The sequence below is a fragment of the Metopolophium dirhodum genome, chromosome 8 (genome assembly GCF_019925205.1).
Source record: "Metopolophium dirhodum isolate CAU chromosome 8, ASM1992520v1, whole genome shotgun sequence".
Classification (NCBI taxonomy): Eukaryota; Metazoa; Arthropoda; class Insecta; order Hemiptera; family Aphididae; genus Metopolophium; species Metopolophium dirhodum.
This window is the reverse complement of record NC_083567.1, coordinates 9,230,594-9,244,809: the sequence shown is the minus strand read 5'-3', so window position 1 is coordinate 9,244,809 and position 14,216 is coordinate 9,230,594. Positions and strand designations below refer to the sequence as shown.

At 29.9% G+C, this 14,216-nt stretch overlaps 1 protein-coding gene across 2 annotated transcripts in view; it reads right to left on the bottom strand.

Annotated features, from left to right (window-relative positions):
- The window catches only part of LOC132950556 (lipase member H-A-like), a 41,198-nt gene that overhangs the window by 14,682 nt on the left and 12,300 nt on the right, over nt 1-14,216 (bottom strand). For both annotated transcript variants that reach the window (XM_061022070.1, XM_061022069.1), the window contains exons 3-5: nt 10,565-10,673; nt 6,258-6,403; nt 2,699-2,944 (exon numbers count right to left, since the gene is read on the bottom strand). In XM_061022070.1, coding sequence (XP_060878053.1) covers nt 2,699-2,944; nt 6,258-6,403; nt 10,565-10,673 — 501 coding nt within the window. The remainder of the gene's footprint in view (nt 1-2,698; nt 2,945-6,257; nt 6,404-10,564; nt 10,674-14,216) is intronic.

The window sequence follows — 14,216 nt, the reverse complement described above, 5'->3', positions numbered from 1 at the left end:
CTTTTTTCGAACAAGTTACATCCGGCAATCTGTAGGAATAAACTTCAGTCAGCGGCGTATACCGCATACACGCTACCAAAAATGCTATGATTATGAACGTCGTGGAGCGAGTATACGAATTAAAAAAATAGAAGATTAAATACTGACATTTCGTGCGATGTCTACCGTTCGGTGGCCTGCAAACGAAAATATTTTCTAACTATATTATGCATAATATTATATTATGCACAGTACGTGTATAATAACGAATATGGCCCAGAGGAAACTGGAAAGTTATGAAGAATGCCGCGCGCGATAGGTAGGTACCCACAAAAATCCCACTGCCAAATTCATGGTCACGGCCGGTCTATATTATATATGTAGCTGGTACACTGAATTACTATGGAAACGAAAATGATAAAAAATTCTTACGAATATTTTTCTGAATAATAATTATAGGTACCTATACGATAATTGGCGATATACATCTCGAGATATTATACATGCGTAATATCTTATATTAGATAGTAGGTCACGTCTTCTGCACACACGTGACCCATTTTTCCGGAAGAAAGGAAAACAGGTTTTACCAGAAATCTTCTTCGTCGGGACGTCATCTTCGAGTTTGGTATAGGTACGTACAATATACATATGAGTCGGCGACCGTCGTAATTTCATTTTTCTGGCATTGTACCGCAGGTTCGTACTTTATAACCTCGGATATAAATGTTGACGTATTTTTTCGTTGATTCGAGAACGCACGACGACACTCGAATGGTTGGAATAAAGTGGATTAGAAACAAATTAAAAAAGCAAACAACGTTCGACAGGTACTAGTATAAAAATATAATACACATACCTGCATACGCACGTCAATGTACAAATATATGTGGCGTTTTATCATTTTGAAACATTGACGTATTATGTTGTCTTACGGCATTTTGTTTTTTTTTATTTCTGTAATGACCCGAATAACGATAGCATTCTCAAACCAGAGAGGCAACTATCGTCGTGCTGAGTTTGCGTCGTGTCTTATTTGAAAATCGGCAAAATAATCGAATACTGCGATACTAAAACGTCTCGTTTGTGGATAATATATAAAATGTTATAAAAATAATAATAGGTACTGCAGCAGCCACGGCCTATAGCTGTCTATAGGCCATTATATATAATATTATACTTAATAACCGTCGTCCAATTTACATAACCTTGAAACGACTTAGTGTCGTTGCGGAATTTCAAAACGCGAAGCGATTTTCGGTGAAACTATTTTGATATATGATTATAACATTATGTTGACATACGGAAATCGTGTATTATTTTTTATTAAAAAGTCATAATTTTATTGAACGTGACGGAGTGTTTTAAAATAAAGAAAAAATCGGTGATCTATATTTTTACGATTACCACTTACCAGTATGATATAGGTACCGTAGTCGCGGACTATAAAAAATATAATCTAATACTGTACACGATATAATATCATTAATAATGTAACCGAGTTGTAGACTTGCAGCCACCCGCCGTGGCGTGACCGTCAGAAAACACGCGTATACCATAAATTTATGACACGAAATATGTTACAAGTTCAAGTGCATTTCCATCGCGGTCTCTTTCTAAAAAGGAGAACGCGTATAATATATAAACATATAAAATATATATAATATGCAATATGTATGTATGTATGTATGCAAGTATACGTAAGTACCAAGTGGTATAAGTGCATCGCAAAACACCCATGGCCGCAATCCCAGGAACGCGTAGGTACTATTAATTTATTATATTCATATAGGTATAGCTAGTATTTTTAGGAGCGCGATTTACTTACCGATTTTAGTCTTTAGACCATCTCGTAGAGACTTTAACGCTGACTATATAAATATATTATAATATTATAGTATTATACGCACTATATAGTTACTGCGGAATACCGAGAATATCCGGACACGCGGTATCGTGTGATAAACAAAAATACAAAATAGGTATACTTATCCTAACAATAGAGGAATATTTTAACAAGGTACCTATATATTCATTCAACCAGGTCTGCGGAGATTCACGAAATGCGTTCGTGAGAAAATCTCATGCCTATATTATGTATGTATAATATCGAGTATACCTACTACACCTATTACGTATTTATGTTATACCAATATTATTATTTCACGTGTGTTAGAACCTGGAAGACTCGCCGAGGCAACCGAAACCTATATAATATGCTATATTATTTGTATAAATTATACAAATGGTTTAATTAATTTGATTTATGATATTGTGTATTTTAGTACTTATTTGTATGTATATAGGTGTGTAAGCACTAAGCTGTGACGTAGCAGGGAGTCGGTGTGGGCCAATGGTGGGTCTTGATCCCCTTAGAAATGCATGTATAAATGTATATTTTTAAAACCACAAATTATTTTAATTAAATTTTAAATTAAACATTTTTTTTGTATAATATATTGCAATATTTTCGGAATACATATATAAATACATAGGTTTAAATATTATATTATTGTGTCCAAGACCTATGTCCAATCCTAAAACTTTCGTTCTTCTAAGATATTTTTTATTAAGAGGTCAATATTTCTTTTTCTACATTGTAATATTCTACAAGAATACGGCCAATGGTGGGGGGTGCCCCTTTGCACTCCCTCGCCCGGGAACACCACTGATAATGACATGAAATACGAAGATATGTTATAATATATATAATACGCACCTATGATCTTGTGCTGTCTGTGCGTCAAGTGGTTGCTTATCATGCCGCATATGTGGGCCCCGAGACTGTGGCCGACGCAGTGTATGTCGTACGCCGATGCCCCTGAATAGGTGAGGTGGGCGTAGAACTGGGCCGTACACTGGGCCACCAGCCTGGTGTTGCTCAGCGAGGACAGGTAACATGGGAAGAACGTCAGCGGCTCCCAGTCCACGGTGAACACGTTGAAGTCTTTTCGGTTCAGGTACGCTATGGCACACGAAAATGCAAATATTTATAATATTATCTTTACTTACACATTTATTTTGTGGTATGCATGGTAGGTACTTCTGAACCATGACATATACTATTATCGAGGCATGGTGGCGGAGGTTAATACAAAATAACAAATATATAAGAATCCAATTTATTATTAATTTATATAGGTACAAACAGATTATTATAAGTACCTATTTTTAAAACTTTGTTTTCAATTAGTTTCGACGTTTAAAATAATACTGTGTTTAAATTTACAAGATTAAAATACTAATTTGGAAAATATAAAATTGTATATACAAAACAAAAATTAAACGATCCAGCCTCAAGCCTATAAGGTTAAAGAATGGTAGTGTAGAGAATATAATAATTTTTTGTTGGACACGATAAAAACAAAATTGTTTTGACCTCAATCGCGAGCGATGGGTTGGATTTTATGTCTCCAAGAATGGGTCTTAAAAAATACATTTGTAGTTTATTCGGTTTATTGTACTTAATACATTTTATAATTGTAATTGTATTTTTTAATTTATAATTTAATAATTAATACAAAATTGTACGTGTATTCGAATTTTGGGATAGATCACCATCCCGTAGACGATTATCTGCTGTTAGGGTTTTAAAATTACTTTTTTAAAATATTTCATTTATATAAAAATTAAAAAAAAATTGTTTATTATATCTAAGAGTTTATAGTCATTAACTTACTGCAAGTGAACATTTTTAAAAGTTAGTTTACTGTATATAATACTAATAAATAATTAATAAATAATAGCCCAATAGGGCCCAATTGGTAAGTTTGACAAATTAACCGATAATATAATACCATATTACCATACCAGTTAAAATAGTAATTCGTGTAAAACCTTGGTTGATAAGTAATTTATTATGTGTGTAATCAATTGAATTTATAACCTAATACGTTTAAAATAAATAAAAAATATTTTTCATAATTTCCTTTAAATATTTCAGGAAGAGCGAAATATTTCAAATTTAGAATCCTACCTGCTATACACGAATTCCAACATGACACGATACAACCATTGTAAGTATAATATACTTATAATAATAATACGACCGTGAAAAGCAATACACTGCCGATCGCAGCATATATTATTATACCTACCTACCTATTATGATAGCTCCGAACAATAAACTACAAGAGACGTCGAGAAGTATAATATTATCGTATTTAATATTATTATTTATTATATTTCGACTACGAGTGAGCTGAGATTTTGTCACGTTAAACGTGGGGCCGAGTTTCTTGTGCATTAGATGCACTACGATCGGACGTAGTTGGTGATGTGGATAAAACCGTGTTATGTCAGTCACGACTATATTTATATCTAAATATATATTGTATACTGTACAGTCGTCAGTCATAGATAAGTATAAACGTATAATACACGCACACTGGCTGATCATAGAAATATTCGTGTTATAATAACAGTGGAGATTTCATAAAAATCTTATCCGCAGTGTCTTTTTTTAAAACTAGAAAACACAATGCATAAAATCTTAAGAGCAGGATGTCAGCGATCTGCTGTTTGTTTTCTCTCTTTGGAACACACGCGTAAAATGTAAGACAATACGTAAATTCACAATTTTTTTATTTTTTTGATGAATTATCTATAGAGTCAAATCACTTATTAGAAAAAATATAAATAATAATATTTTTGAGGTTGTGGCATATATTGATTTAAGTCGAATATAATAATAAAATATGAAACCGATATGTTAAACCCTCAAAAGTATTGTTCTCTAAAGTCTATATGATTTTTGTAATGATCAATTTTACTCTAAGATTACTCAAAATTCAAAAATCAAAAAACGATATTACAAGAACGCGTTTTATCCTTTTATAGTTTTATCTAAGTCGCTCGATTGAGGGTATCTGAGATATAAACAAACATTACGCAGAGTCGCTGACGTCCTCAAATACGATAAGCGCTATTGAAAGTGCATAATAAATATGAAAGTTGATTGCGGATCCTCTGCTCTTTTTCGTTGTCTGGCGATACGCATAATTATTTTAAGATGAATATTATATGTAATGTTATTTTTGCTTTTGGAAATAGACGCGCGAAAAATAAGTTTTCGAGATTTATCTCGGACACGACTGTAGTTTGTCGTTTGTGTATTGCTATATAGTTTTATTTTTAAGACATTTTGTTTTATTTTATAGTTTCTGAAAATATCAGAAGAATAACTGTTGGAATATATTTTAGAAACCACACACAATCTTATTAAAAAAAAAACTCACAAAGTCGTGACTACTTTTGCCTTTTGGGTCAACCACGAGATCTCCACGGTAGTTAGTTTATAGTTGAAACACACAACGGTTGAAGTCTTTTTTCGAATGCCTATGATAATAGTGCGTAAATAATATTACAATATTGTCACGATCGAATTTTGAACATTATATGTACTATTCCGCCGTAGAGTCTGCACCCGAAGACGAGTGACTGTATATCTAATAATGTTTAGGAATAGCATCGTCCACTTTTAATAAAAAAATACATTTACCAACTTATTATAAATACAACTGGACGCAGTGTCGGCCTGGTACTTTAAAGGCCCCGGATGAATTTATTCAGAAGGGCTCCAAAAAATGTTAATTCATAAAATGATAAAAAGTTCTTATAGGTGAGTAGTGCAAAATAATATTATATTTTTTTTAAAGTACCTTATTTAAAATTCATATTTAATTTAACTACATAGTTATATTTAGTAATTATTTATAAATCTAAAATATTATATAAATAATATGCCTTATAATATTATTCGACTTAGTATTTATTAATGCGATTTAATTTGTGTATTTGATTTTCTTTATATGAGTCATTTTGATAAAATGATAATAGTATTATAAATTATAATGGAATATATAATTATATTCAATATCCAATATGCTTTATGCATAGTACTATCGGGGCCCCTGAACACAAATACGGCGGGGGGAGGGTGCGTTCGCAGCTTAGCGGCTATTGTCAAACCGACATTGACTGGATGGTATAACTGTTTATTAAAATACTATGTGTATGTATAATAATATTATTATTATAATTTGTCGGTTTTAAAAACGATTTCGTTTACGATGTTTGCATTTTGCGGTGAAACGTTGAAATAATTATCTGTGTACGTAGGTACCCACTGGGTAAACATTATACATTTATATGTATACTAATACAATAGCTTCGTTATAATAATAATTAGTTATTATAATTTATAATAATCATAATCATTGATCACAATTAAAGCAATAAAATACAATATTTCATATTATTATTTAGTATTCACTAACCGTTTCTGATGATTGTCATCGGGGTCTTGCTTTCTGTTCCATTAAAACCATGAATAATGATGACGTTTTTTTTGCTAGGATCCCAACCGCTGTACCGGAGTGTGTTCTTGTTTCGAACATCGATCAATTTTTTTCGTTTAGCACCGCTGTAAAAAATGTCAATGTTTAAATTCCGGAATACATTATGAGTTATGATAGGTACATAATTATTAATACACGACAGTGTTGGATAAATTCTCATATAAGCATAAGCGCTACTAGGGGTGATGCTGAGGGACTTCATCCTCCCCAAACAACTTTTAATAGCTCCCCCCCCTAGTTGAAATGATTTATATAAATAAAGAATTTAATAAATAAATATAGAGTAAAATAAATATGTTTTTATTATTATTCTAATTAGTAATTTCTAATAATAATAATATATTCAGAATATAAATACAAAATAGGGGGACAGAGCGGCTGAGCGGACTAAGGTGTCGGTTGAAACGCATACAGTCGCCGGTTCGAACTCGGCCACAGGCGGCTTTTTTCTTCGGGCAGTCACGGTGTCCGGAGAGAGAAGCCGCCATCCCCACCCGGGTATGGCAGATACCTACAGGAGCCCACTTAAAAAATTCTGCCAAAAACAAACACACGCGTGTTCGAAACTTACTATAGAAATATAATTAAAAGGGGTAGGTACCTACACTTAAATATTTTCTAAAACGAAAAGGGACTCCAATTCCCCTGAGTGCTCCCTCAATAATTCAAGCACTGGATGTAACTTTTAAACTATTTGATATCAAGTATATACGTCTAAACGTCTTATTTAATATTATCTTATAATGACATCTAAACATCGTTAAACTGGATTTTTGTCAAATGCACTAAACAAATTATCTTTTTAACATAAACCTACATTTATGTTTTTGGGCTGGGGTTCTTCTCGCCGATTTTGCGTTAGTAGTACCTAGGTTGCCCCTATAGCGACCATTGCTTAATATAATTACCTATATTACGATATCAACCTTGTTGATAATTTTTTTTTTTATTATGTGATTAGTTTTTACTTATTTGAATTTTGTTTGTGGTATTATAGTACGCGTATAGTTACATTAAAACTTATCTGACAATTACCCGCAAAACAGATCCATGATCAATTATTTTTCGGTATAGTGGAGAAAATATCAAGTATTTGATCAAATACTAGTAGGTACCTATCTCAGACTTGTTTTAAATGTCTATTGGATCAGTGTCGGGTTGTTTTAGCGAATGTCCGTGCATTATTTGTTTTCTCTTTCTAGCCCGCCCACGCACGACATGTACAATTTGGATTCAATTAAACTACTTGTCAGCTTCATTATTAGAGTAAATCGACCTGTTAATCAAACATTATGTTAAGAAAATTACCTTTGTTTGTAGATAAGCATTTGTTTTTTTTACTAAAATACAATTTTTATTTTAGTTTTGCGTACCTACCGTGTACAATTTAAAAAACTCGTATTGTTGTAAAATTTAATTATCGTAAAAAAATAGTACAAACACAAAATAATATTCTTGAGATTAAGTTTGATTATCAGGTCAATACACTCTAATATTAAAGCTATCAAAATAATATGATTGATTCTGCTGCTGAACGTAAATTTTTCATGTGCATTGTAGAGAGAGAGAGAGGAGAGAGTCAGAGAGAAAACAAATAGTGAGCTAATATCATCCCCTTAAGGAATTTGTATTATTTATTTGTATATCTATAAATGTGTGACAGCGACTCCTAATTATTTCAAGCATCAATTTATTTCAATATAATTTCAATTATTTCAACGCAACGCAATCAGCCCCGAGGACTGCAGCAATTATACAGCAATAATGAATCACATTTACGTTTGAACAATTTTAATACGATTATTATCGTATACATGCTGCACCGGCGGTATACCTCTTGAAATTATTTAATAGTTAGAAGATTTTTGTATAATTTTCGTACGAAATGCTTCAACTGTGAAATCGCAATGCACGGCGTATATAATTATACACGAGAATGGAGTCTCTCGTCCGATAAAACAATGGCAATTTCTAGTTATAAACAATAAATAAATAACATCTAATTGGTATTAATAATAATTATAGACGATAAAAATGTACGTTTTTTTTGTTTTTTTCGATATGATACTTTCTAATAATAATATTGTTGTCCGTGGGTTTATATAATAACGCTTTCAAACTGCAGTACTTACCTATATCGATTTTAAATTATAGCATTAACTAATTTTTTAGAAATAATCGAAAGTTTTGTTTGACTTAACACTCAAATATAAACACTATAATATAATAAATAAAGTACTGGGGTAATTACAATAATAGGATTAAAGTTCAGCTTTAGCAGGTGCAAAAGCATATCTTTGCACTAGCTATATATAGGGCGTACCTACAAGCGCACCGTCATGCACCCCCGTAATTACGCCACTGGATTGAATAAAGTATTGAAATAATTCATAATGTGAACAATTAATAGGTAATCGAGTGTATAAAAATAAATATACATTTAGATACTATTAAAAGCACAGATTGATATAATATTCAAAAGTGACTTTATTTTTGTTTGTATAGGGTGATTTAAAAAAAGAGACGGCAATACGAAGGAGGCACCTATACTCAAAATCTATTTATTTTTTTGTTTTTTTCGTCACCTGCAGCGGAGTTCCTAGTAAGTATACTGAGAATCTGTACCGAATTGGAAACGGTTTGCTCTGCAGAAGTGTCCGTTATTTTCACGAAACTGTGTATTATGGTACGTGGAATTCTTACCGACGAAAGTATAATAAATAAGTAAACAATGTCACTCTCGTTTATATGGATCGCGAAGTGATTGATTTGTTACACTTCTTCGATCACACAATGCACTCCAATCGAGAGGTGTTTATTGATTGCACACGAATATAATATTATTTCAATAGCGAGAAATGACAGGATCGGATTTTCCGCAGTTGTCGTCGTCGGGTCGGCACAATATAATATAATATATCAAATATTATATATATATCGTGCATATGCGTAATCTAATTGACTGTGTCAATGTATACAATGTTATATTATATTACAAAGTCACGTAAAAAATATTTGTTTTTTAAAAAACGAGAGTGGACACGTATGTTGTATACATTATAACGTGAAGTTAACAAACACGTACCACCTATGTTTACACGGTGTAATCGTTTTTTATTATGTTTTTTTAACATTATACTCGTGGTATACCTACTAAAAAAAAATCTATAACGTAATGTTATAAACGCGCAAGATGGTAATACAGTAGGTACATACGCGTTTAGGTTTTCGAGCAAATTTCAGAGAACGTTGTAAGTACCTACCACCATGTGGTTGTCCTACAGGCTACAGCAAATATCTTGTTCTAGCAACACCTTGCAAAGGATGGAGTCCGCACTACGTATGATACATTTTAGTCCGCGATATTAGTTTCCAGACACTATAATATTGTTTATTACTAAGTAGGTACCTACGCTTTACTAAGCGCGTATAATAATATTATAGAAAAAAGTAATGAGCTATTGTTCTCTGTTGTACTGTCTACAAGACTATACAACACAAGTACACAACCATAAGGTAAGTTAGATAATGAAGTTAACTCTTTCTTTTTTATAACAAGCCAATCGTTGTTTTACCTAATGCAATATTATTTCACTAGGTATCAATAATCTAACTATTTATATTTTTTTATTATTTTATTACCAATATTATATTTATATAAAATATTTTATATTTTATACTACCTATTTCTTGATTTAGTTATTTCATTATATTTGTACATGTATTGCAGATTCAGGTTGATAAATATTTGTCAAAACCGTATTTAATTTAACTCAAATATTGTAGAAATTATTTTATTCCATTATAATTGGGATAAAACAAAAACGTTCGTATCACACTACTGTACACATTACACGTATTTATAAAGGTATTAGAGGATCAATTAAGTGTTAATTTTCTTGTATCTATACAAAATTACACAAATTATAATAATTGTGTTTTTTGACGTGTGTTAAAGTAGTTTAAAATAAAGCTCTTCACCTAGTTTGAAAGATTCGAAATTTTTAAAATCGAACATAATTACTATACGGCATACGCTGAATGGTAATATTATAATGATTTTTAACAACTACACTTATATATGTAGTATAATATATACGTATCAATGATTTTCTAAGGATTTAATTGGTTTGAATGTCCTTTGCCTTGGAAGTGCATACATGATATCTATTGGTAAAATTAAATAGTAATGTGGGATATTCATTATTATATTAAAATAATCTTACCTGGAATACAAAAATATTTTGATATCCATGTCTGGACATTGATCCGTTCTTTTCATTACACATTGCCAGTAATTCAGATTTAATACGTTCTGCATTAGGCACAATGACACTGAAAACAAAAAATAATAACAAACACATATTATAATTAATGATGTATTTAATACTGTCTATAATATGAATAGATCATTGAATATTTAATGACTTATAAATTTAAATATATCAAAACGTGGGAAAATAATGATTTAAAAAAATTTAACACTGTGTCCGTGCTAAATTTTCGGTTTTCAAACATACTTAAGAAAATAATATAAACTATTAATATCCATGAACAATAATTTAAAAAAAAATTGTTTGATTTTAAAGTGACGTAAAAAATCTAAATGCCTAAATGTTAAATATCTAAATGTTTTTACAGTTGGCACGACATTTTTAAAATTATAGATATAAAAATATTTACATACCTACCTACTTATATTTCGGTATTTACTATTTTATAATAATAGCTAATATGAAATATTTATAATAAATTAAATTATAATACAAAAAACTTATTATAGTTATGTTGATTTAATCTGTTTCATATTCATTTAAATTTTCGCCATAATAGTTAAACATGTTTCCGTTTTTAGGTTAGCAGATTTAATAATATTATTATTATGTTTAGGTTATCTTTTTCACCATAATAACGAATGATGTTCTACGCATGATATAAAGCAACTGATACAAAAAATGTAACACAAAAAGGGTCTTTCGAATTGAAGAAAGACCCCAAGCCTGCAAAGGATGATTTTGCAGCAAAATATAAAGTCATTACTTTTTTCCCGATTGATTAAAAAATTCTGATAAAAAAACATTTACTATAGTATACCTAATTGTATAATATTATATAATATAATAATATTCACTTATAAATATTAAAATACGTGACACACCATTATAACATGTAATCATGAGAGTTGTGAATTGAATGAAATAAAAACTGTTGATTATGCACTAATGTACACAAAATTAAAATACACTAAAAATTGAGAAAAAAATGCAAACTACAATTTTAAAACAAGCAGTGAAATTAATTTTTTTTATAAGATAAAAAAATATAAACGAGTAGTTTGAAAAAAATGTTTAAAACTTAATAATAATAATAAAAAAACTTTAATAGGTAATCAAATTACATCATTTTTGTCAGTTTACTAGTCCCCAATATGCAAATCAAAATTAGTAAGTACGGAAATATGCACTGGCCTCTGACATTAAACATGCTGATTATTTTAAATGTTAACACTCATTTTCTTGAAAAGTAAAATGCACGTATACATGGAAATATTTTTTTGTTGTATTATTTAAAACTATCAAAAAACAGAATTTTTGAAAAAAAAAATGACATTTTACTATTTTAATCGTGATACATATAATTTTTTTTAAGTTTTTCAGTTTTTGAATCACATTACTTACCTTTATGTTTTTGATTTCGTATTTTAAAGCGGAATATTTTTGTGAGAACTTCAATGTTTAAACTTAAATTTCAAGCAAATAGTTATTGAAACCTAAAGTTTTAATGAGCAGAGTAGTGGTGAAACATTTTGCGGGATAGGTATCTAATATTATGTTGTGTTACTTCATTTCGCTCATCTAAACTATAAACACTTAATAACTAGGTACTAGGATGATATTCGATTTTTATATATTATATTATAGAACCTCGATAAGTTGAAAACTATAATAAACCGAAATAAATGCCGTTTCCTTGTCCCCTCTAACCTTAATAAAACGTAAACCTCAACAAGTCGAAAAAATTTAATTTCCCTTGAATTTTGACTTATTAAGGTTCCATTGTATACAAATCCTCAAAAAACATTCAATTTATAACGTATTCCGCCATTCAAAAAAGTAACATAATTACGTAATATAATATAACACAACCAAAAATATTAAAAAATTAAATAATTTTCATTTCAAAAATGAGGTTTTGTGTTTTATATTAAGTATTTTGTATCATGACTTAAATGTTATAATCTATGTAAAAAATTATAATACCAAAACTGTAGATAATTTTCTAGTAGATAAAATCCAAATCATTAAATTTAACTTATTTTTAATCAAATGTACCCCACCTCCTATGAGACACGTTCAAATCTGCCTCATTCAATCAACAATCAAATTAATTAGAATTTATAAAAGTTATTATTAATTTTATTTTTTGTTTTAACACATTTTGGTATTAGGAAGTATAAATATAGTCAAGCGACGAGCGAAGTTAGAAATAAGTTTTGAAACACATTTTTAGAAATATAATAATATTATGTTGTTTAACCGAAACATTATTTGTATAATATTATAGAAAAATATATTATAGCTCCTTCCCCCCCCCAAACAAATAAATTCATCACGCTTGTGGGCTCTGCAACCGCGATGGTAATTGTGTTGGTTTTCAAAAGTCGCGCTCTAGTTCGTCGTACGATTACAGTTCTCTTGGGTGTAATGAGTTCTGTCTCGAATCATAATATTATTATACCTATATACCTACTCTAATCGGTAACCACAGTACAAGTAGGTATAGAACTACAGGTGTATGTATACCATTAATATACAGAGGCGATTGTTATAACATTATAACGAGGCAAGCGGTTATTTTTTTTTAACTCATTATCTCACATACATTACGGCGCGCGTTTATCGTGAGCCATACAGAGTGATTCACAAAGAATGCTCAACCCTTTTTTCCACTAATAATTCAACATGGGAAATCTGGTTTTTGGAATTTTTAAATGCCTACATAATTTTGAGAATTTATTGTACTACATAATAATGAGGATCCCGCGGAGGTAAAATTATACATAGTATACATTATTTAGTCGATATATTTTTTTAAAACGTTGACGTAGGTATCGAAATTTAAATTTAAACAAGCAGTTTTTGAGTTATTTAACTTTGTGTACTTAAGTAAATATTGGTCCATGATAATGGGTTTGGGAGATATACGGATGCTATATGACGTGATTTGAAAATTTGAATAATTAATATTAATCTTTTAAAATTAATAATTTGCAAAAATTGTCCATGTATAATCAATATATACAACATCAAATATTAAATATTATACTTAATATTTTTATAAATCCATTTTTAATGACTATTGTCCTTAATATAAAATTATAAACATTTTGATAACTGAGAAAGTGAGTAACTACTTGTACACATTTTGAATTAGGTACCTACGCCAATATTTCCAAAAAAAAAAAAATCCATTATATAATTCACGCATCACTTTCGCTTATTAGTAAAATTCAACACTTATAAATTGTGAAATATATTTATGATAAAAAAAAATAATTTACTACAGAAAAATTGGGGTTGTAACTGTTTGAAAAAGAGAAGTTTTCATCGCCACAATACACTCCTTAAGTAGTACTAAAAATTCCAAGAATTTTTAAGTATGGTCTTTACTCTTTAAATATCTATAATTATTTAAAAATCAAAAAAACATTTGAATAAATTCATAATTAAAGAAAAATAATAGCTTGGTAAGTATGGAATATGGATGACGTTCGTGTGATAATAATATACTTAGTAGCTATAACTTATAGGTACATTATAGGTCGGTACTGACTGGAATAGCTTGTCGGTGTGGTGGTCGTATAATAATAATTAAGGT